Source organism: Crocodylus siamensis, chromosome 1, assembly GCF_052110815.1.
Source record: "Crocodylus siamensis isolate JL-2025a chromosome 1, ASM5211081v1, whole genome shotgun sequence".
Lineage (NCBI taxonomy): Eukaryota > Metazoa > Chordata > Crocodylia > Crocodylidae > Crocodylus > Crocodylus siamensis.
The window spans coordinates 354239979-354264809 of record NC_143395.1 but is presented as its reverse complement, the minus strand read 5'-3'; the positions used below and the strand labels follow the sequence as shown (position 1 = coordinate 354264809).

At 42.1% G+C, this 24831-nt stretch overlaps 1 protein-coding gene across 4 annotated transcripts in view; it reads left to right on the top strand.

The window, feature by feature from the left end:
• Nucleotides 1-24831, top strand: part of TDRD3 (tudor domain containing 3) — a 224449-nt gene that overhangs the window by 85745 nt on the left and 113873 nt on the right. For all 4 annotated transcript variants that reach the window (XM_090024671.1, XM_090024687.1, XM_090024665.1 and 1 more), the window contains 2 exons: nt 10423-10583; nt 19510-19651. In XM_090024671.1, the coding sequence (XP_089880797.1) occupies nt 10423-10583; nt 19510-19651 (303 nt within the window). The remainder of the gene's footprint in view (nt 1-10422; nt 10584-19509; nt 19652-24831) is intronic.

The window sequence follows — 24831 nt, the reverse complement described above, 5'->3', positions numbered from 1 at the left end:
TTTGGACATTTGGATGGTTCTGGTGCCCTCTCGGGAGCCCTGGGAAAGGGACTCATCCCCCTCGGGGCCTAGTGGTATGAGTCCCAGGGCTCCTCCCCCTCTGGAGGGATAGGACTGTACCACCAGACCCACTCCAGGGGTGGCTGGGGTTGGGGCCTAAGCATGTGGTGGTGCAGAGCAGGCCGTGGCCCGCAGAGTTGGGGTCACGTCAGTGGGCCGCTCCTACCACAGAAGGGTTGTGCCATTCTGGGTTCTCTTCTGTGGTGGTAGCTACTTTCTTTATGTTTTCAAGGGATGCGATATCTGGTGCAGCTTGGTGGGCAAGATTGTGATGTCAGCCCCCTTCTTACATGGTTGGAGAAAGCCCCCCTCCTTGTTGGAGGGTCTGAGCTGCTGCACCTTTGTGCTTGCTCATACTCTGGGCAGCAGATAACTGCAGCACCCACCCAGCCTTGGGGTGCTGGGAGCAGTGTGGGGCTAGGAGGGGGCATTCTCTCCTTGCCATCTCCTTCTCTCTGTGCCCTCTTGCCCTTGGACTCTGCTGGCAGCTTTGGTGTGGGGCCCTCAAGCTTGCGGTGGTGGGGGAGGGTGCCAGTGGCAGTGTCACCCCTGTCTTCAGCAGGGTCCCGGGGTGCCTCCCATGGTTGTATGAGGGGGCATTTTTTGGTGGAGGTGCCTCAGTGCTTGGCACTGCTGTGTAGAAGACCTTGTTGGGGGACCTCTGGAAGGGGACCATAAAGAGAAAAGAGAAACCTGAACAATCTAGGCTCCATCCTCTCTGCCTCTCCTATGGTCAGTTGGATGGAGACCTGGAGTGAAAGGATTGGATGTGGCAGAGGCTGGGGTCCTGGCACCTCAGCAGGAGGATCATGACCAGGGAAAAGACTCACCCCAGGCTTTGAAGGAAGGACATGAGGTGCCAGTCTGGGAAGCAGTGGGGGGAGAGGACTGATAACCACCCCGGTTCCCAACTCTTCCAGGGGCTTGAGGAAGATGCACTTGCATGGCAGTACAAGCCCTTTCTCCATCGCTTCCTGCGTGGTGGTCTCCGTGGCAGGGTAGAAGAGTCCCTTGTTATAGTGTCTGGAGGCTGCCATGATCTTTGAGGCCCTCACTGCCAGAGTGAGCACCCTCACGTATGTTTTGGAGGGTGGGGAGCTCTTTCTTGGGCATATAGCAGTGCACACGGTGGTACCTGGTGAAGGTGGCGAGCGGGCCCTGATTACCCGAAGTGGTGAGGGCCCAGGCTCCAAGGGTGCAGGTTTTCCTTCAGCTGCTGGGCTGAGGAGCTGGGGTTAGAGTTGGGGGAGGTTTAGTGGATAGGGTGCCTGCTAATCAGGCACTGCTGGTCCCTGCAGGGGTTGGTGGTTTGTTCTTGTTCACATACCTTTTACCTTTCCCATCCCCTATGGAGGAGGAGGATGAGCCCTTGCCTTTGGCCTGGTTGAGTTTGGGGGGGGGGAGGGGTCTTGTGACACCCTCCAGGGGAGACTGGCCAGGGGTAACGCCCTGGTCCTCTGAAATCTTCCCAGTCACACTGGCTGCCCCCAGTAGGATGCTGTGAGTATGGGAGCCCCCTCCAGGGGCCCTTGGCCTGCCATGGGAAGTTAAGTGGGAAGGGGGTGGGTGGGGTGCGACTGTGGAACCGTGTGCATCCCCTCCACCTGGGTGAAAGAGGATGCCTTGCTGCAGGGGCATCCTGGGTGCCTGCTTTGGCTTCACTGGGTGTGCGGGAGGCTCTGTGCGTGAGTGTGTGTGAGGGGCTGGGGTTGAAGCTGGGGGGGCAAACACAAAAAGGCACACAAGGACACGTATAGGAGGGAGGAAAGCACCGTACTGGCTTACTTAACCATACACAAAACACTGGGAGAGGGGGAAGTGGGCCACAGGGTGCTGCTAGAGCAGCTAGCAGGAAAGCAGGTTGTATTTGTGTAGAGGAGCCCCACCGGTGTTGTGGGGTACCCTCTTGTTGCAGGCAGCTGTGGCAGTGGGTGGTGACTGGTGAGGCAGGAAGCCTCCTCTCCTTCCGAGAGGGGAGTGGGGCTGTAAGTAAGTCCCTGTGAAGGTGGTGTTGGGGAGAGCAGGAGCCTGTAGCAGCTTAGCAAACTCCTACTACTGCCTCTCCCAGCAGGCAGGGTGATGTGGTGACTCCTCCTGGTGGACACAGGATACTGGGCAAGATGGACCTATGGTCTGATCCTGTAAATGGCAATTCTTATGTTCTTTTGTATTCCAGTGAGTACTTGCAGAAGATAAGGAGGTTAGCACCTTAGAGATTAGTTCAGAGGTTCATGAATTTCTGTAGGCAACTTTAAATCACTCTTCAGACTAACTTTTGACTAACCTGGCTAACCAGGTAAGTACTGTGCTACTAAGATACCCGTTGCTTGGAATCCTCTGTAGCTGAAGTCAGTCTTTTTTAAGAGTCAGTTGTAGAAATACTTAGAAATATAGTAAGCTTAGAGAGATACTGTTGTTCTTTCCTTTTGTTAATATTTTCAGATCAAGTGCAACTGCTTGCTTATTGAATACATACATTTTCAAGATAGTCCAGTCCATCTTGAGTGAAGAAAACTGTATAACTGAATAAATCTGTATAACTAAGGTCATTAGACATGTAATGACACATGGAACATGTATTTGAGTATCATAATTGACATGCAGGCTCATTTCACTTGTCTACTGGTGTTTTGTTCAATTCTGGGTCTATATATTTGTTTTGCATAGCTCTTAAACTGTATTATCAGCATCAACCACAAGATGGCTATGTTTGCTTAAAATTAAAAACGCCTTCTATTCAAATACATACATGCTGTGAATATACGAGAAGCATCTTGAATTACATAGCAATAGAGATGAAGCTTGTATTATGCTTTAAACTGCTTAAAGAGCATGAAGCAACATGCATGGCTGGTTCAGGGTGCATGCTGCATGCGGTACCTGGGCACACCAGCCCTATTGATCCATCACATGGGGCCAGTTTATGGGCCTGATCCATCCCATAAGCAGCCTTGTGGCTCTCATTGGCACAGGGCTGGGTTAGGTTGACGCTCTTGAATTAAATTAATGCTTATTTTTCTTGATGGCAGTTTAGTGTTCTGTTAAAGTTTAACACTTTTTAATAGAAACATGTATAAAAAGTGTTAATAGGAAGTTTAATTCTGATATTGGAGATGATTTTTAGGCACAGAACTATTAGTGGTAATCAAATTTACTCTATCAGTTACTTTATTATATATTTCATTTAAATTGACTGAAAGGTTTTCCATCTTTTCTGTTTAATAATGTGGGATGATTAAGTCATGTCAGCAACATTTATAATCTTTTTCATTTTTGGTTTTTAGTGATGATTTTTTGACATACGCATATATTAAGTTGTAAAATAAAATAGTGTAGGATACGCTTACATTTTTTATAATGTGGACCATACTTTTGAAAGAACATCTTGTGTGTTTCTTGAATCATTCTTGAATCATTCATTATCCTATTTAGACCATCGTGTTGTTCTTTAGGAAGGTTTGGTTACTTAAATATGTATACATTTTTATTCTTTTGTAGCATAAAGCTGCATTTTTTTGGCAGGGGGAGGGGTGTGGGGAATCTCACTGTCTTGTTTTGCGGCTTATTCCATCTCTGCCACAGTTCATTGCTTTTTTTTTTTTCTGTTCCTGGTCTGTGTTGCTTAGTCCTTAGCTTCCTTGTACATTCATCATTTATTGGTAGCTTTGAGTTCCTTTCCCACTGGGGACTTTTTTGTAATTGCCTGCAATTTCAGTCTTGCAGCTGGCTCTGTTGCTTTATACAGCCCTTACTCTTATGTAGCAGGAGCCTCTAATGAAGCTCTTTTTGCTAGGATAACTGTAATAAATAAATAATAACCCTCCCTCCACAAAGCCCCGTGACACTAGGTACAAGAAGCCAGTGTGTGACAGACCTGCACGAGAGCAGATAAAATTATGTATTTCAGGCATTCGACATGTCATACTGCAGCAGTTTTGGGAGCAGTAATATGCATCTCATTTGTTTATTGTGAATTGGCTCTTTGCATGTGGGGAGACCAGTGGGTGTGAGCCTCGATTTTTAGCAAGGCTTTTCATATGGTCTCCCAGAACGTTCTTGCAGGCAAGCTAAGGAAGTATGGGGTGGATGAATGGACTGTACGGTGGATAGAAAGCTGGCTGGAGCATCAGGCTCAGAGGGTAATAATCAATGGCTTGATGTCATAGTTGGCAGCCGGTATCAAGTGGAGTGCCCCAGGGGTTGGTCCTGCGGCTGGCTGTGTTCCATGTCTTCATCAGTGACTTGGAAGATGGCATAGAGTGCACCCTCAGTCAGTTTGCAGATGACACCAAGCAGGGGGAACTAGTAGATATGCTGGAGGGTAGGGCTAGGATTCAGAGTGATCTAGATAAATTGGAGTAATGGCCAAAAGAAATCTCATGAGGTTCAAAAAGGTCACGTGTGAAGTCCTGCACTTAGGACGGAATAATCCCATGCACCAGTACAGGCTGGGGGCTGATTAGCTGGGCAGCAGCTCTGCAGAAAAGGACCTGGAGGTTAGAGTGGACAATTAGCTGAATATGAGCCAGCAGTGTGCCCTTGTTGCATTGGTAGGTATGTTGGCAGTAGATCCAGGGAAGTGACTATTCCCCTCTGTTCAGCACTGATGAGGCCACATCTGGAGTACTGTGTTCAGTTTTGGGCACCCCACAACAGAAAGGATGTGGACAAATTAGAGAGTCCAGTGAAGGTCAACAAAAATTGTGAGGAGGCTGGGGCCACATGACTTATGAGAAAAGACTGAGGGAACTTGATACCAGCTTATTTAGTTTAGGGAAGAAAAGATTGAGGGGGGATTTAATAGTAGTCTTCTGCTATCTGAAGGGAGGGTTCAAAAGAGGATGGAGCCTAGATTGTTCTCAGTGGCAGCAGATGATAGAACAAGAAGCAATGGTCTCAAGTTTCAGCAAGGGAAATTTAGGTTAAATATTAGGAAGAATTTTCTCATTAGGAGAGTAGTAAAAAACCAGAACAGGTTACCCAGAGAAGTAGTGAAATCTCCGTCTTTGGAGGTTTTTAAGACCCGGCTAGAAAATGTTTTGTCTAGGATGCTGTAGTTGGGGATGGCCCTGGTTTTGTGGGGGTAGGGGTGTTGGACTAGTTGACCTCCTGAAGTCCCCTCCAACCCTAACTTTCTATGATTCTCTGAGTTTTATCAAAATAAACTGTTTGCAAAACAGTTCTCCTATGATGTTCTCATGGACATCAACTTGTGAGTTAAATAATTGTCTTCCATCTCTCTCATTTCAGCCTGTAGTCCCACTCTCTCATTTCAGTCTGTAGTGATTTGTAAGGTCAATCATTTAAGATCTTCCTTCCCCATTTATTCTGATCATTGGTATCTTCTTTTCTTTTCACATTTCATTCAGGTTTCTCTTAATTACATATTTCCATCTTACCCTGGGCTTTTATTTTTCCCTCTTTCCTTCATGTGTCATCTATTACTGTTTTCAGTATATTTCTTTCCATTTAAGTACATAAGGGTTGTGCATCAGGATTTGGGAGAATGCCTGTTCACCAGGCTGGACATAAGGAAAAAACTTCTTTACTGTCTGAGTCCCCACGGTCTGTAATAGACTCCCTCCAAAGATGGTGCAAGCACCTACTCTGGACTCTTTTAAGACACGTCTGGATACCTATCTTGCTGGGATCCTTTGAACCCTAGTTGACTTCCTGCCTCTGTCTTCCGAGGTCCATTCCAGCTGTAATGTCTATGAAAGCTATGAAATCTTGCCTAGGGAATGCTCCAACGATATCTCCCTGGTCTTCCTGGCTTTCTCAACTATATTCCTCTTGCAAAGTTTTTGTGATGTCATTGCTTTTGTCTCTCTTAGGCTGGAAACAGATGTTGCGTTTGTCCTGGGAGGAAACAGTTTGTACCGGGATTCTTGAGGCATAAACATCTACTATCCTGCTTCAAGTATCTGTCAAGTATGAGAGAGAGAGTGTGCTAATGCTTTCTCCCCGGGAAATCATTGTGTGTATCTTTAAGGATATTGCAGGTCAATCCAGGGGGTAAGCCTGTTGGGCTTTGTGTTCTTGTGGGCCATCTACTGTCAGAGTAGCAGCAGTGCAGCTTGAAGGGTGACATGCAGATGGTTGTGCCATTCCTGTTTTGATTTGGACCAAAACCTGGGACAGCCAGGACTGTCTTGAATTTAATCTCTGTTTATAGTCTCAGTGAAACCATAGCATCTTTATCTTAGTTCATTTGAGTTCCTCTTCATACCAGTCTCACCACTGTCAGGGTGATCTATATTATCAGTTTTTTTGGTATATTTGCTGTAGCTTTGTGTGAATGACTCCAGAAGACCATAAATACCTTAAATATGTTTCCAGACTGTTGGATGATTATACGTGCTAATTGAGTACAGGGTGTTAGTATTGTTGTATGTTTTTATATAATTGTATTTTTGACTATAAAGAGCAGAGAATAAACTCTCTTTCATATTAAACAAGTACATCCAAAAGAGAAAAGTAAATTCAGCAATGTGTTATCTTAATAACTCGAAACCAATGTACAGTAATGATGTTTTCATTTATTTGACTAGTACAAAGAAAAATTAAAGTTTTAGATATCTATTCTAAAACTTTAAAGTAGTGTGGACATTTTATTCACTGTGGCAGTAATTGTATTTCTAAGAGTCCAGTGTTAATCTGAGTTAACACTAACTGGCTTAGTGGATGAAAGGAAAGCAATAGGTATGGTTTATGAGTAGCTTGATTTTTAGTAAGGTTTTTTGGTACTGTCCTTGTGACATAAGCAAGTACAGGAAATAAGGTCTTGGTTTTGACCATCAACTGATTGAAAAGTCATTCTTAATGAGTAGCTCCAGGTGCTTCTTTGTCAAACTTGGAGGGTGTTTCAAGGAGATCCAGAAGAGTTTGTTTTGAACCCATTTCTGTTAAATGTTTTATTGATGACTTAGAATACAGAATATGCTTTAAGTATCTGCAGATTACACCGTGCTGGGAGGTGATGCAAGGAAAGGAAGAGAGATCTGAATTCAAAATTACTTTGATAAACTGAAGACGTGGTTTGAATTCAGCAAGATGGAATTCAATAGATAAGTGAAAGTATTATACTTGGGAAGCACTACAATATGGATAGTAATTGGCTACTCAGTGGTGCAGCAGTAAAAGATCTTGTGGTCATGGGAGGTATAGGGGGTGAAAAACTAAATATATATTAATGCTATGACAGGACTGCCAGAAAGATTAACTCATTTTGAGATGTATTACCAAGAGTGTTTTCTGTAATGCACTGGAGGTTATTATTTCACTTTGGTTGGTGCTGGTGAGACTTCAGCTTACATATTGCTTCTAGTTTTGGGGATCATACTTTAAGTAAGTGGTAGACAAGTAGTTAATCCAGAGGAGAGCCTCAAGGATAAGTGATTTAGAAAGCTGCCTATGAGAAAAACTTGAAAATATTTGGTTTGTTTAGAGAACACTGAGGTCAAGGGATGTAGTAAGTGCTTTGTGTGTGTGCACAAATTTAGGTATACGTATAATACATGTATATACAGATATATAGTGTTTATGGTCTCTCTCTCACTCTCGCACTCACACACACACACACAGAGCGCTTAGGACAAACTTTCTTAATATAGAGTGGGGAAACACTGGAAAAGGTTATCTGAGCATGTTGTAGGATCTTCTTCACTGGATGTCTTTAAGTACAGATGAGTACTTAAAAAACATTTCTCAGGGATAGTTTAAGTATATTTGATCTGGCCTCAGTGTTGAAGGTTGAACAATGGTTCCTTTAAATGGTTCAATCATGCAGAGAACTACAAAACAAAGTGATACAGATGGTCTACTGTTATTGTAGTTGAAAATGCATTGTTTTTTTATTTCTAAATGGATTAGATCCACTAGTTTCAGGACTTGGTGGAAGATCATGTTTTAAAATAGCTTCTTTGGAAGAAGAAACTAATAGATGCATGTTGTTTTTCATTTTTAGCATTAATATTAGTTTATGTACCAAGGTGTAATGCAATCATGCAGGTTTTGTCTTTTCTAGTTTAACTTCAGGAAAATATAGTTAGTAATCTTCAGATGAAGCATCAAACTTTTCAGTATAAGACGTTTTCATCTAGTTTATTTCTTTGAAGGCTTTTTAGAAATGAACAATTTCTTTTTTTAACTGCTATTTCTGTAATTTGCAGAAACCTAGCAGTCAGATTTCAGTCTCTTTCCCTGAAACAGCATGATTTCTTATTTGTATTATGGCACTGAGACAAGTAAATAAAACATCCTTTGTTCGAGAGAATGTGTCTCATAGGCTTAAAATGGTCTGGGTATAGTACCTTAAATCCCAGAGTCTCAAAGCCCTGGGAAAAGTCGAGTTAAGCCTTGTGGCCCTGTAGATAGAAGGTAGTAATATTCTCTCCTTTAAATAGAGAAAGAACTGGGGCTTAGTCAGTGGGTCTGAGGATCTGAGTACATAAGTTTAAGTTAGTAAGAGCTGCTGGCTCTTAGCCACTCTTCAAAATAGTGCAGAAGTGGCTTGCCTAGTATCCCTTAATAAAAATCCATTTGTAAGATTAAGATGAGAACCTAGATCTTCTTACTGCAGTCTTGTGCTTCCAGGCTATCTTTCTTCTTTAATCCCTGCCTTGTTTTAAGTGACCGGTTTTCAGTATTCTTACTAACAGCTTCATTTGCCTTACCTGTATGTATGTATACGCATTTTTGTTTAGTCCAGTCTCCACTCTCACTGAACCTTCACTTGAAAAAGGTGCTTTAGATCATAAAGAACTCTCAGGCCTAAGAGCAGAACCTACATTTTTTGGTTTTATAGTGGTCCAGCATAATATGTGATGATGCCTTCCAAGTCACTGAACAAATGCCTTTCATTTACATAGTGCATCTGTATTTCAAAGAACTGATCCAAGATATGTAAGCCGTATTAGTCTTAACGATGGGAAGTTTAAGTTTAAGGACATCTTCAGGTAAGCATTAAGTAGCTCTTTGTGTTTTGTCAAAAAGTACCAATTAAAAATAAAATGTACTTGGTACATACCCTCAGACCCCCCTATTCAAAGAATAAAAAGATGCCACCCATTTTTTCCATTTCCCTTTTGTTTTTTTGTTTCTAGTTATTGATTTAAGAATACACAAAAATCTGAGTGCAGTGTTGATATTTACTAAGCGGACAATTTTAAAATCCAAGGAGTATGCTCATAGGCATGCAGGAGGAAGTTTCATTTCAATTTTGAAAGAAACTGCTCATAACATCATCAAAATACCACATTTCAGTAAGAATCTCCCTCCTGTGCTCCTGTTTATTGTGCTTCATTGTCTCTGAGAATGGGTTCTTAAGGAGTACAACTCTGATTTTGTTCTTTTAGTGTCTGTTTTCCTTTTCTCCATCATAAGCTCCTTTGTCTTTCTTTTCTTTCCCAGAATTATTTTGTCTCCTTTTCTTTGTTATGATATTCTTATCTTTAATAACATCCTTCCATTTTCACACTAACCTTCACACTAAAGAACATGTTAGTCTTCTTCCTCATCTATTTCACTTCCCCAGTTTCATTTTTGATAGCTTGGTCCTGTAATCACTTCTTTTTTGCTCCTCATCTTGCCTTGGAGATGTTCACAGTTCTTCAAATTGATCCCTTTCAGTGTTTCTAAACCATCCTTTTTTTCAATCTGATTTTTCAGCTTCCCCATCCATTTATGTGCAGGTCTCTGGTAGTATAGTGGAGAGAATAAACAAGTGGTAACTCCTGCTGAGGGAGATGCACTTCCTTCTGTCTCTTGAGAGCTAGAAACCATAATATAGCTGCAGAAGGTCCTTGTTTTTCAGGTAGAATTGAGCATTTTTTCTGCTTCCCTACAGATTGGAGGGATTCCAGAAAGGGTATTTTTGTGAATTATATCTCAGTTGTAGGATGAATTAATTTGTTTTTGCCTGCAGAACACATTGGAATGTAGATTTACTGTTACTTTTAGTTAACTAAAGTTCAGGATGACTCATGGAGGACATTACAATTATGTTTTACATCTTAAAGATGCTTGCCAAGTCCTTAAGGGACAGATGTAGTTGAAACACAGTCCCATTAAAGCCAGGTGGCCTGCAAAGCCAGCTGCTATTTCTGTTATAGTCTGGTGCTAGTAATTGGCGGTGCAGAATTTTCATATTTGAGTGTCTGGCCTGTGACCTATCCGAGAGTGACAAAACATGAATAGTAACAGAAACTAAAAATGATTGTTTAATCAAATTAGCCTGTGCTCTGCCTATATGTTTCAGTTCAACCTAGGTAACATTGTGATTTTGCTACATATTGTTAGTAGTGAAAAATGTTTTGAGTTTCTTAGGTTTTTACTTTTTTTTTTTCTATTTTCCATTTACAGCTGGAAGGCCCATGTGTTCTCCAGATACAAAAAATACGTAATGTTGCTGCACCAAAGGATAATGAAGAATCTCAGGCTGCTCCCAGAATGCTGCGTTTGCAGATGACTGATGGACACACAAGCTGCACAGCAGTAGAATATAATTACATGTCAAAAATAAGGTGAACAGTGCTTGCTTTTCCTTCGTTGAGTCTTTGTTGTAACATCCCAGAAGAGTCACAAAAATACGAGAAATGATAATACGTGAAATGTTTTCCAGGTTGTTGAAAGAACATGGGAATCAACACTTTACAAACAATAGTCCTTTTTATGCTTGACCTCATTGCTTTTTTTTTTTTCTTGCTTTGCTGCTCTTGCTTCTGTGTCAGAAATAGTATAGCTTTTGCTCCCTGGTCCTTCCATATCTGAGAGCTCATTTTTTCTACCATACTTGTTGCATTTCAGCTCTGTAGAGAATAAAGGGAGAGTTAGAGTAAGTTGCCAGACCTCATATTACTATTTCCACTTTTATAGTAGAATCTCTCTCAAAGTTTCTGTAAGATGTAGGTTGTATTTGCCAGTTAACTTAGACACTTGAGGTGAAGAGCAGTATTGAAAACGTTAGGCAAATTCAATGCTTGGCAAGCAAGAGTTAACAGAGCTGTGAAAGTAAAATTAGTAAAGCATCATGAATGCCTAAGTAAGGTCATGAGCTTGGTCAAACATATATTTTGTTTTTCTGAGGCAGTGCTGATACTATAAGAAGAGCTGAGAGAGATGGAAATATGAAGGACCTCCTTGGAATACAAGCAGGTGAAAATGAAATGCAAGGGGTTTTTTTTAATACTTTTTATTGAACCATCTGTGTAGTTGGGAAAAATTTTGGACAAGCTTTTGGGCACAACATGTCCTTCTGTTTCTTCTCCAGGTATTACGTATAGGAATAATTTTTGCAGATGATGCAAAGATTCATGTGTCAGCAGGGCCTTCTTTTCTTAAGGTCTCATATGAAATAAAATCTGGTCAAGCTCTCCTGCTGGACACTTGCCAGACGGTTATGATGGGTTCCACACTAGGACCTCCATGCCTTTAGTTTGGAGCTTAGGCGTATGTTCTGTGTAGTGATCTTGTATCTGACAGTCCTCTTGATAATGTGGATTCCCCAATCCAGTTGCCTAGCTACTGAAACTAATGCCACCCAGTATTCCCACACAACTTTCAGTTTTTCCAGAACCCCACTAAAGGTATGGGGCATCTGATCAATGCTTTACCCCATTAGACACACCAGACTAGTTAGCTATATTAGTCTGATATTAGGAAGAAGCCAGGACAGTGTATCATTATTTCTTCAGAGAGGCATTAGCTTTCAGAGGTTACAGCCTCTGTGTTTAGTACACAGTAGGCACATCTACCTGTGCTATTAATGCACCTGAATAAACTCTGGTGCAGTTTGCACTGGAGTTTATTGCTCCCAGGTGCAGCATTTACACATACAGCTGGGACCACAACCTATTGAGCTGGAGTTGCTCCACCCCAGCTTAATGTGCTGCATAGGGGCTGGCTGGGGCATGAAGGTGCTACAGCGCAGGGCCAGCTAGCAGGCAGCCCCCACACTGTAGCACTCTCATGCCCTAGCCAGTCTCCTTTACCATCTATATGTGTGTTTGAGCACATGTATGTATTCTGCTCTAGGATAATACTGGTTCTGGGCAGTACTGTCCTATGGCAGAGTTAACTAGTTTACTGCGGCCTAATAGTGCCATTTGTGTAGATGGTGACACTTTACTGCACAGGTAATTAGTCAACTCCTTAATAGAGCATCCATACAGGTGCACCTACTGTCATGTACACATACACAGTTTTGACACAGATGCCCATTACACTGAGTTTTAGATCAATGATACTCTTTTTTTTTTTTTTTCCCCTTTATAAGCCTAGGACAATACAGATCTGGACCAAAATACTAAACCCTCCATGTATTTCCCTATCTAAGTTTCTTCATCACAGAAATATTTTTTGCTTAGGTCAGGGTCCTCTGGGTGTCTAGACTATGTTTCCTATGGTTGTTGGCTTTTCTTTGTAATTTTTACAACTATTTAGTTATTCTAATAAAAGGTATCAGATTTACCCAAAGAATTTTGTCTACCAGACTAAGTAGCATTTTTCACAACATTATTTCCTTGTTAGCACAACACAGAGAAACTTTAGTACTCATTAGGGCTGTGCAAGGCTTTGGACTGTGCTTCGGATCCAGAGAAGCTTCGGACACTTCGATGTCTGAAGCAGCATGTCTGGATCAAAGCACTGGCTTCATTAGGCTTTCCAAAGTGCTTCAGAGCTTCCGAACCGCTTCAGAGCCGCCTCGGAGATCCGGCCATAGGGTGTAATGGGGAATCAATGAAATATCTATAACTTCATTGTTTTTTGTCTGATTTGGGTGAGACTTGCGGCGGGGGGCGGGGTTGCCTCAGTGCAAGAAGCCTGCCACATTTCAAGAAGATCAGTGCAGGGGGTTGGGGGGAACTGCACCCCAAATTCTTGAAAGCAAAACTCATGTCACGTGTACGTGTTAAGCCACAGTGGGGTCAGAACTGCGGGGGTGGTAGTGCCTGGTGAGGTCACAAAGACTGTCAAGTTACAAGATCGGTGCTGGGGTTTGGGTGGGCACCTCAAGCTCCTGACAAGTAAAACTCGTGGCATAGATGACCCTGTGTGTGTTAAGGTGCAGCAGGCTGAAAACTGCAGGGGTGGTGGCCCCTGCTCAGTCCATGAAACCTGCCAACTTTCAAGTAGATAAGTGTAGGGGCTATTGTAAAAGTTATAGATATTTCATTGATTCCCAATTATACCCTGTGGCCGGATCTCTGAAGTCCTCAGAGCCACTTTGGCAGATTTGAATCAGGAACCCAGTCCGGAGCTCTGGATCGGATCGCTGGCATCCAAAGCAGCTGGACCTGAAGCTGGATTGAATAGCTGCCTACTTGCACAGGCTTAGTGCTTTTTTTTTTTACTAGAATGGGCGGGGGGGGAAGCCTAGTACTTGAAACTGGATGAGTCTGTTAATTTCAGTTATATTACTGGCTTTCAAAAAAGTTGGTTTTGCTTGTATTCTGCAGTATTTTTGGATTTAAATGATATACTATTTGTCCCAGGGAAACCTGAGAAAAATGCGTTGTGGGTAAGCTGTAGCTAGTTAGCAACACTGTATTGGGTGCGTTTGCTAGATGTGGCTGTATTTTAAATAGGAAGGCTGTTATGGGCTATGCAAGTTACTTGAGGAGATTTCATAATACTAACTACTTAAATCTAGGCATTCTGGATATTGAATTTGAGGTTTAATTAGTTGATATAGTTTCATAGTTTCATTGTTGCACATCTTGACAAGCTGACATTTGAAGAAGTCTGTATGCAACCATTTCATTAAAAAATCTATTTGCCTGATAGGTGGCAAATACCCCAGTACATCATTATATGAAATGATGTAATTGTTCAAGTTGGATCAAATGGATCTGGTCAGTGATCTTTACTAGCCTTGCAATAAAAGCTTGAAATTCCAAGCCACATGCCTGTTCTGGATGCCAGAATTTACTGCACTATTCTGTTAGCATATAATATATACAAAATAGTTATGACTGCATTCACTAATACCAAAAATCCACAATAGTCTTCCCTTTTCTTCCTCCGCTGAAGTGATTCTTAATGCAACATGGTTCCATTTATTGATTTTACATCATACTGCGCTTTTGTCTACATAAATTCCATAAACTTCTGTTCCAGGTGCCTCCTTGTTGGGAACAATAGGGAATCTGGTAGTTGAGAAGGAAAAGGTGAGAACTCTGGCTTAAAACTGAGCTTGTTATTAAAAATAGTGGCAGGAAATGTGAACATATTATAGTCGCAGCATAACTGCAGCTAATTATCCAGGTATCTCAAAAGAAAAGATTTGAAGCTGGCACATAAGGCTAAATAAAGTTCCTCATAGTGGTGTAGGTACGTGGTGTGGTGTGGTGCTTCCACTTCACCTGTAGAATATATTGTATGTTTTGTTTAGTTACAGTAGATTGAGATTTTTACTCATTGAAATAGTATTATTTACCAATGTTTTTATATACTGGGTTTGCTAAATTCAGGCTGGAGCCTGATGAAATTGTTTTTTTAGATTGTGATTTTTAGGCTGTGGTTTTGGTTGTTTTTTTTTTTTTAGCCATAGTAGCACACTTCTAACAAAAATTGTGCATATAAGCTCATAGGATTCATATGGAATAAATTCATGAAGTAGTAACAAAAATTCTTGTGGATGGCTTAAGGGAATGAATAATGATCTTGGAAGCAGAGTGTCCTCTAGGTCAGTGGTCTCCAAAGTGGGGTGTGCAAGATGATCCATTGGGGTGTGGGAAAAAATAGAACTTCTATTTCTATTTATATAAATATATATTGGGGATGCGTGCTCAAAATTTTTTTTACCAATAGGGGTGCTCGATCAAAAAAGTTTGGAAACCACACTGCTCTAGGTAACTGGCTGGAATTTGGCTTGATTGGTCGTTGCTGAAAAGCTACTATGTGAGAGTTGATAAATGACTTATTTTAGATCAGTTGGTGTTTCGTTCTAAAAATGGCTAATGGATAAGTTTCACATAATAAAAATTTCCATGAATTAGTACCTTTTTGGACAGTAAAACTGTAAAGTAAGAACTGAGCAGCCATGGAAACTAGAATTAGATTTCATATTATTATTGTTTATACATTATGAGTTGAGGAGCTTTAGGTTAGTAAGCTGATTGAAATAATTATTCCCCATGCTTTTATATTTTTATAGTTTAAAAATGGCTATCTTAAAGAGAAGATGCAAGCAATGGGAAAATTTACATTTTTTTTCATAGTTGCAATGACTGACCTTAGTTCTAATAATCAATTTGTTCAGTCCATCTGAAGAAAATCAGCTGAAAAGCCCTCTCTATTCTGCTAACAAAAAATACATTTATAAGTTCAGTCTTCTGCCAGTTTTTCGTTTTTTGCCATGTACTCTCCTGTTTAATACTGTGGTAGTATTTAACCGTGGTATAAAAGCTGAGTTCAAATTTTTCCTTTTGGACTGTAGTTTTTGTAGCAGCTTGTTGAGTCAGATGTATGAACTATTTTTTTAATCAGTTAACCAAAAATCTTAAGTCTGAACAAACGCTACTGATTCAGAGCTAACTTTCTTAAACATCATACCCAACCATTAAGTAGAGAAAATAAGTGTTTTCAATTGGATAAAGCTTTCTTTTGAATTATTTTTTTAATCTTGGATAGAAGTTGCCATCCTGGCTTGATCTTTTTATTTTTGGTCCTTGTTGTCATGTTGCTTTATTAGAATCATAGAGAAGTAGGGCTGGAAGGGACCTCGAAGTCATCTAGTCCAACCCCCCTGTCTCAGGCAGGGCCATAACCATCAGCCCATCCCATAAAAACTCTTATCTAGATTCTGTGTAAGAACGCTGTCAACCCTGATGCCACTAAGCCTAATGCCCTATCCTGCTTCAGGTAAAGCAGGGGGATAAATGGCAGCCACTGTCCTGCTTCTGTGAAATGTTGTCAATATGTGCTCAAGTCATCCTGGGTAGAGGACCACACCCCCTGCTACAGAGGAAGGCAAAATCCCAGCATTCAGTACATCTGACCATGGGGTAAAATTCCTTCCTGACCCCAAATAGTGTGACTCGTGTGGCCCTGAGTGGAGGCGTAAGATCCTCTAGCCAGGAACCTCCAGCTTTGGCACACCCAGTTAGAGTTCTCAGCCTTGGCTATAGCCAGCACCCAATGCCCTGGGAAGGCTTAAAAATACACGTAGCAGAAAAGGAGCCGAGGGCAGGGAAGTGGCAACCAGCAAAGTCCAGGAACTCGGGAAATATCCATGGTAGAATATAGGCATAGCTGTGCCTAGATCATCCCTGGCCATTGGCTGTTCAGCCTCTTCTTGAATACTTCCATTGATTGGGAGTCCACAACAAACCTAGGTAGTGTGTTCCACTGTGTCCCTTTTTTTTAACTGGGAAGAAATTTTTCTGGATATCCAACCTAAAACTTCAAGCCATTGGTCCATGTCCTCCTCTCTGTAGCAAGAGAGAAAAGGTGCTTTTCCTTTTCTTTATGGCAGCTCTTCAAGTATTTGAAGACTGCTATCATGTCTTCTCAAGTACCTTTTCCACAAGCTGAACATGCCTGGCTCCTTCAATCTCTACTTGTATGACTTGCTTTCCAGGTCTTGATCATCTTTGTTGTCCACCTCTGGACACTATCTAACTTCTCCATGTGCTTTTTAAAATGTTGAGCCCAGAACTGCATACAGTAGCCCAGCAGAGGCCTAACCAATGCTGAGTAGAAAGACACTTGTCCTGTGTCTTACACTTGGTGGATTGTAGAATCCGATTCCCTTTTTGTGTGGTTGCATCACACCACAGACTCTTATTGAATCTGTGATCTACCAAGAATCCCAAGTCCTTCTTTACAGTTCTTCCAGCCAGCCAGGTATCACCTATTTTATATTTGTGTTTTTGATTATTCCTCCTGAGATGTAGCATGTTGCATGTGTTCACATTGAACTTCATTCTTTTAGCTCTAATCTAGCTTTCCAAGCTGTTGAGATCCTTCTGATTTTCTCGCACATCCTCCAGTATGTTTGCACCCAGTTTCCTGTCGTCTGCAAACTTGTTTAAGAAGCTTTCTATGCTAGGATCCAAATTTTTAATAAACATGCTGAACAGGGCTGACCCATTTGGGACTCCACTCCAAGCATCCTGCCAGTCTGACATGGACCTGTTAATAGTGATCTCTTGCTTGTGGCTATTGATTTGTTACTTACCCACCTTTATAGTAGTTTTATCTAGTTCACATTTTTCCAATTTGTTTGAGGAGGTTGTGCAAGACCTTGTTGGAAGCCTTGCTGAAATCCATATATGTTATATCCACAATATTCCCTTCACCCCTCCAAGTACAATAGTTATTTTGTCAGAGAAGGAAATCAGGTTTGTTTGATACAGTTTGCTTTTCATAAATCCATGCTGGTTGCTTGTGATCAGCCTTTCCTCTTCCAAATGCTTACAAATAGTCTTCCTTAGGATATGCTCCAGTAACTCTCTATGTATTGAGGTGAGGCTAACCTGTCTGTCATTCCCCAGGTCCTCCTCCTTGCCTTTAAGTTGGCTCTTTTTCAGTCTGCTTGTACCTGGCCCATCTTCTATAATGTTATGATGATCATTGCCAAGGACCCTGAGATCTCTCCTACCAGTTCCTTCGGGACTATGGGATGAAGTTTAGCTGGCCCTGATGATCTGAATTCATTCAGACTCAACAGAAGCTCTGTGACTGTCTTTTTTGTTGTCTCTTCCCTCAGCTTGCCCCCCTTCCTTATCCTGATAATTCTTAGTAGGTGACTGGCTGCAACTTAATTTTTTTGTGAAGACTGAGGTGTGGACTGTTGAGTAGCTCTGCCACCTTTGCATCTTCTGTTAATAGTTCCTCCTGGCTTGTTAACAGAGGACCACAGCTTCCTTGGTCCTTTTCTGGCCACCATGCTTATAGAACCTCTTGTTGTCCTTAAACTCCTTTGCAAGGTCTAGGTCGTTCTTTATCTTTGCCTTCCTGATGTTATCACTGTAAGTTCTTGCTATTTTGTGGTATGTTTCCTTGGTGACCTGTCCATTCTTCCAATGAATGTATGCTTTCCTTTTGAATTTAAGGTATTTTAGAAGCTTCTTGTGCAACCAAACTGGTCTCTTGCATATTCTTCTTGTGCTCCCATCATGTTGGGACAGTTTCTTGGGCTTTCCATATTGTCCCCTTGAAAAACTCCCAGCCTTCCTGGGCACCTTTTTCCTTCAATTTATCCTCCCATGACATCATGCCTATTAGCTCCTTGAGTCATGAAATCTAGTGTCTAATTTTGCTGGCTTCATGCTGTCCCTATCTCAGGATCTGGAATTCTATCATATCATGATTACTTTTTCCCAGGTTACGCATCATCTTCACATCTTCCAGCAATTCTTCCCTCTTAGTCAGGACAAGATCCAAGATAGATTATCCTGTAGTTATATCCTCAGTCTTCTGGAACAGAAAGTTGTCCTCCACATAAGTTAGGAAACGACTTGACATTTTCTGTTTGGCTGCATTGTTCTTCCAGCAGATGTCCAGAAAATGGAAGTCTCTCATCAGTACCATCCTATAGCTTTTAGATTTGTCACCTGTTTGAAGAGTGCCACATCCACCTCCTCATCCTGATTAGGTGGCCTATAATAAATCCCCACCATTATATTGGCAGTGACTCTCCCAGGAAAAACTCAATGTCTCAATAAAAGTGCCTCGTGTGCAGGACTGTGGCACGTCTGTATTCCTGCATTAGGGCTTTCTGATAACCCTGAACCAGGCATAAGAGTTGTTTTATGCTATAGCCTTTCCCAGTCTGCCTTCCCTCCCTGCCAATCCTTCATGGAAAGAGATGTTTGTAGGATAGTTATGTCTCTGTGCAAGGTTGGACAGGAAGGGCTGCAATTTGAGCTGGCTCATTTGCCTGATGTAGGCTGATCAAAGAAGCCTAATGGAGGAGGAGTCCTTACATGTGCCTCAGCCTATCTCTGTCTGGCTGTGCATCAGGCTCATGGGTGCCCTGACCTGTTTAAATCATCAGAGTAAGGAGAAGGGAAAGTACCAAAAGTTAAAGATTTTTAGTGTAGAATAAGCAGTGTGTAAGAAACTAGAGAACAGAAGAACATACATGCATTAATGACTTTAGGAAATACTGTTAAATCATCACTAGTTCTTAATTTAGTGTTGGTTCTTAATTTTAATACAAATAAAATAGTTTGGTTTGTGTTATAACCAATCAGACAGTTTACAGGGATTAATCTACTTTAAAATCCAGTTTACAATATCATATCTCTGTGCTATCATGACAAGTATTCTAGGAAAAGCTATTGAACATATTAAGTGGACATGAAATGATTTATTGCAAAAGTGATAGATACTAGTGACCTACTAAGAAGCATGACAGTATTCACAGTATAATGGAAGTAGAACTATATTGTTTTGTCTGCTAAAATATATATTTAAGAATTTTTTTATTTCTGATTTTAGCCTGAACACTCCACCTGGAACAAAAATCAAGCTGTCGGGAATTGTTGAAGTGAAGAATGGATTTCTGCTTTTGGATGACAATAACATTGTAGTTCTTGGAGGTGAAGTGGAGCATCTTATAGAAAAATGGGAGTTACAAAGGGTGAGGTAACATCACTGTCAATGCTTGTTTTACAGGATGATAATTATATCTAATGCCTATGAGCAGAGTGTTGATTGTGAGCTCCTTGTGATAAAAATCATTTTAGTCTTTAGAACTGTGCCAGAGTTGTTTGATTTCACTTCGATAACCTGTAATGAGAGTTCATATTATATACTACAAGTGCAGAAATCTTTGAGTGGAAACTTTATTCCTGTTGTATTCTGTGGAGTTTTAAACTTAAATATCTAGTGGAAGTTAATTCTTACTTTCACTTGAAGCAGGTGTAAAGTCACTTATGGCAGATGTATTTAAGTATGATTGCTTTTGGCAGTCCCCCTGAAAATGTATACATTTTTTTCTTGCCATGGCATTAAAAGTGGCACTTTTACAGACAAAGTAATGCCATATGTTTTTAGAAGGTAGTAATGAAATACTGTAATCCCTGCTTACGTAACTAGGAAAATTCCACTAAATCTCTGCAAGTGATGACCAGGGATCCAGGTTTTCCATTTCCCACAGACAAACACATATTTTCTCCTTCAAAAGTAAAAAAAATCTGGGAAATCACAGGTTTCCCTTTGCAGGCTAGCAGAGTTCAACCCTGCCAGGGGCTGCTTGGGGCTGGGGAGAGTGGGAGGATGGTGATCAGAGGCAGGGGGTCTGTGTGCCCAATGGTAGGCAGCGTGGTGGAGAGTAGCTCCTGCAGCTCCCTGCAGGTAAGTCTGTGGGGTGGGGGTGGGCATATGGTGAGGGAGGAGTGGGACAAGGTTGGTGGCTGCAGCCCAGCCGAGACAGTGTGTGGTACCTGGGGCTTGGGGTCAGGTCTGAAGCAAGTAGGAGTACACGGGAGGGGAGCAGGATGGAGCCATGAGTGGCCTTTCGGGAGGGGAGGAGGCTCCCTGCTGCTGTGCACACTCACATCGAGGTATTGGATCCATAGGCGATGCAGTAGGGAGGCAGGACCCTCCCCCCCCGGTTTGTGTTCCCACAACATGGCATGGGGTTGCAGCCTAGCTGGACTGGCACCCTTGCAGGAGCTGCCTCCATGGCCCAGCAGTCTGGACCAAGCACAGGAGGGTGGGGAGGCTCAGTGATGCTGGAGCTGGCAGTGCCATGCTGCCATGGCTGCCAAGGTGAGGTGCCCCCTGCCTGTCTGGCAGCAGCAGGGCACCACTCTGTGCTGCCTCGGTGCCTCATGTTGGCACTCATGGCAGTGTGGCTGGTAGGGATGCCCGGAGGTGGCAGTGCAGAGTTGTGCACCATAGCTACTGCTGGGTGGGTTGAGGGCACCTCACCTTGGTGCCATGGTAGTGTAGTGTTCCTTCCAGAGCCAGGTCCTGCCTGCTGGGCTGCAGAGGCATCTGTCTGTCTAGGTTGCAGCCCTGTGCCCTGCTGTGGACGCAGAAATCTGTGGGTCGGGCATGCGCTCACCCATGCCCTCTCAGTGTGTTGCCTGTGGTGTTGCCTATGTGCCACTGCCTGGCTCACACACCCACTCCCTGCCCTGTACACCCACTCCCTTCTCCACACACTGGGGGACTAGGGCCCGGAGACGGGATTGGGAGTGAGGGGTATCAGCAGGGCTGGGGGGTGGGGGATTGTGAGTTGGGAGCAAAGAGCACTGGTAGGGCCAGGGATCTGCGGGTCTGTAGTAAGGGGCACCAGCAGGGCTGGGCGGGGGGGCACTGTAGCATGGGCAAGGGCAGGGCACTGGCATATGGGGAGTGCTCAGTACCCCCCACCCCAATGCAGTGGGGAGGACTGCCACAGTTGGGCACGCATCCTGGTGAGTGAAAGGATCAGGAGGATTTCAGATTTTCCATGATAGGAAAACCAAAATCAAATGCTAAAATATATATATAGGTGTTTAGAATTTGTTTTATTATAATGATTGAAGCACTGGTAGGCTTCCAGATTGCTTTAAAATTGTAAATATGTATCCATAAAGCATTGTGTTAAGTTGATACATACATACATACATATATATTTATATACATATATATAGTGGTGCATCATTTTAATTGTGGAAAAAAATGTATTTTGTGGGTTTCAATCAGAGAATTTTGGATTTTTTAAAAGAGAAAATCAGGATCCCTGGTGATAACTATGCTTCAACATATTTTCTGCTTGGCATGTTTCAATTGTAGTTTAGTTTTGTCAAAGCCATAATCACTAAGTTGAATTCCAGAGAGCTTTTAAGCAAACCGTGAAGACATCTGAACTTTTACTTTAATATGCTCAGCCTAGTAATAAGAGAGTATATTAAAAAATGAATTTTTTTCAAGCTGTCTCTGTTACTACCTGCCACTGATACAAAGCAGTGATTATTTCTAGATCAGAAAACCTTGATCTGGTGACAGGGTTCTGTTCTATTAATGTATTTCTGTTCTACCAAATGGCTGTTAGAGATGTAATCATTTTGTTAGGTTAGTGTGGGGTACCTGTGAGTGACATCTGCTTACTCAACTATTATTGCTATCTATAAGTATTTATTGACACAGCATGTAGATTTGTTATGTCAAGGAGCATCTTATTTATGAACATACCATGTAGGACGTTTTCCTCTCTATACACTCCTTATTTTCCACTGACCACAATTTTAGAGAACATATTCCATTCTTTGAATGGAAGGGAGGGGAGGGACCCACGAAGTTTACAGAAAGTTTCAAGTCAAACTTCAAGAATGTTTCTTTAGTCAAACTTTGAATGGAATACTTAGTTATAGTTGAAACTTTCTTTAGTCTTTGTGAGTCCCTCTCCTCTCTGCCCTCCTTTCCTGTTGCTCTTTTGGGCAAGCTGGATTAAAATCAATTTGATAGTTTTGATTTCTAAAAATACATTAAAAAGCTAAATGTTAAAATGATTTTTGTGCTTCTTTTAGTTGAAAAATTCTTGAAATGTGTTCTGTAAACTGTATGATGCTTTAAAAAACATTCCACCATCATAATAATAATATTCTGGGATCAACAGCAAAAACATCCTAACTCATGATTTCTTTTCATGAATAGAATAAAGTAGATATCTTGGGTATTTTAACTACCTTAAATCTAATTTTGAGTTTTACAGTAGAGGGGAAAAGCTAAATTAAGAATTCAGGGGTGGTAATTCTTAAGTACTTGAAATTGCAAACTAATTGGTAAATGGCCAGTTAGTTCAATCAGGAGTATTAACACTACATTGAAACTCGCTCACACATTCACTCTATATGGTGATGAGCACAGATATGTTGTTCTATAAGTACAGTGTTTAATGAAAACAGAAACTGGAAAAGAACAATATAAAATATTCATTTTATTATGAGGAGGTGAACAGCTGACTAACTTCACCCTTTCCCCTCCAGTTTGTTTAACTTTATTTAAACTCCACCCCTCATATTCCTTTAAGGTAGAAGGTTCATAGATTTCATAGACATTTGGGCTGGAAGGGACCTCGGAAGATTGAGCCCAGCCCCCTGTCCCAGGGGCAGGAAGTCAGCTGGGGTCATAGGATCCCAGCAAGATAAGCATCCAAATTTCTCTTGAAGGCGTTCAAAGTAAGTGCTTGAACCACCTCTGATGGCAGGCTGTTCCAGACCTTGGGGACTTGGACAGTAAAGAAAATCTTCCTTATGTCCAGCCTGAAATGGTCTTGCAGTAGTTTATGATGGTTTGACCTTGTCATCCCTTGAGGGGATCTGTTGAACAATTGTACATGACTCTGAATTCAAGACACTTCACCCCCCAATAATAACATTCTAGAAATGGAAAAATGTATAAATTTGTTATAATCTTTTTTGTTTAGAATCTATTTTTGGAGGGTTGTCTTAAATTTGTCCTCACCCACCACTGTAGCAGGGCAAGCAGCAAGATCAAGTCAGGTAATGGTGGGGCAGGCAACAGGGCAGTTAAGTGGCCTGACCCCTGCCCACTACTGCCTCTCTTCCCCTTCTGCCACACACACACACACACACCTTGCTCACCTGCCCCCACCCAACTGTCTGCACACCCCATATTTGTGCCTGCATGTCCCATGCCTGGCCCCTCCTCCCTGGACCCAGAGTGACAGGTGAACAGTGTTGGGGAACAAAGGCTGGTTAGGTGGAGCGGCAGCTGCAGCTTGAACTGACCCTGGGCTTGGGGCCAGTTGTGCAGCTGCTGCCTCCCCTCCCTCACCCCATTTGTGCTTGACTCTAAGACAAAGGACTCCCCCATCCCCCCTTTTCCCTTTTTTTTTTTTTCATTAGTTGTGCTATGCTTTTGTCTAAATACCTGTATTCCTACCTTCCTAGACCTAAAAATGCCACTACTTCAAGGTCTTCTATTTCTTTGGGACTGGTGAAGACCTCTGCAGAGTGCCAGGGCTAATTGCAAGAGGGAGATAACGATCTCAGGATTGCACAAGGAGGTGTTTTTAACAGTCTCCCTTGTCCTGTTCAAGATTCATGGGCTGAGTGGATCTTATGGAAGCTTGGCAGTTTCCTGACTCCAAAAAACTGCAGCATTGGCTGTTGGTCCTCTTGCTCAGATTGCTCAGGTGGTGCTCAGAAAACATAGGGACAAGCACTCTTGCTTGGTTTTCTTATTACAGTAAGAACAGATTCAGTGATCCAGGACTATCTTTGGCTTGAGCAGTGAAAACATCTGCTCAGCCATTGCACTGAGACTTGGTGAACCATTATGCTTTTTGGTAGCTCTGTTCTGGACTATCAGTCCAGTGTCTACTCTGACCGATGCATTTCATAGCTTCTGGTGACTTGGCAGTATCCATTGCTTTCTGATTGATTCTCCTTTGGGACCACATCTGCATCTTTTCAGTTTCTGCCCATCCAGTGTTTGTATTTCCATTTCTAGCTTCAGGTCCTTGCCACAGCTTATCGAAGTCCAATTCTTTTACTGTTTCCTTGAAAACAGCAAGGAGCAAGGATTTAGGCAAGGCGGTGAAGCTGGTCAAAGATGCATGGCTTTCTGAAAGGAGAGGCATTGGCCCTTGGTTACTTCCACTGACCCTGTTGTTATTTAAGCTAGCTCTGGCCAGGAGGGTGCCCACGGTTCACTTCACTCTCTCCTCTACTCTGTTTATGTGGAGTGAAGGTGGTGTGGATTTAAAGCCAAGTATCACTGCCTTGTCCTTATCTACATTGCTTCTATCAAATGGTTGGTCCAGGCCTCCTTCCAGGCACTCATCCTTTCTGATTGCAAAGT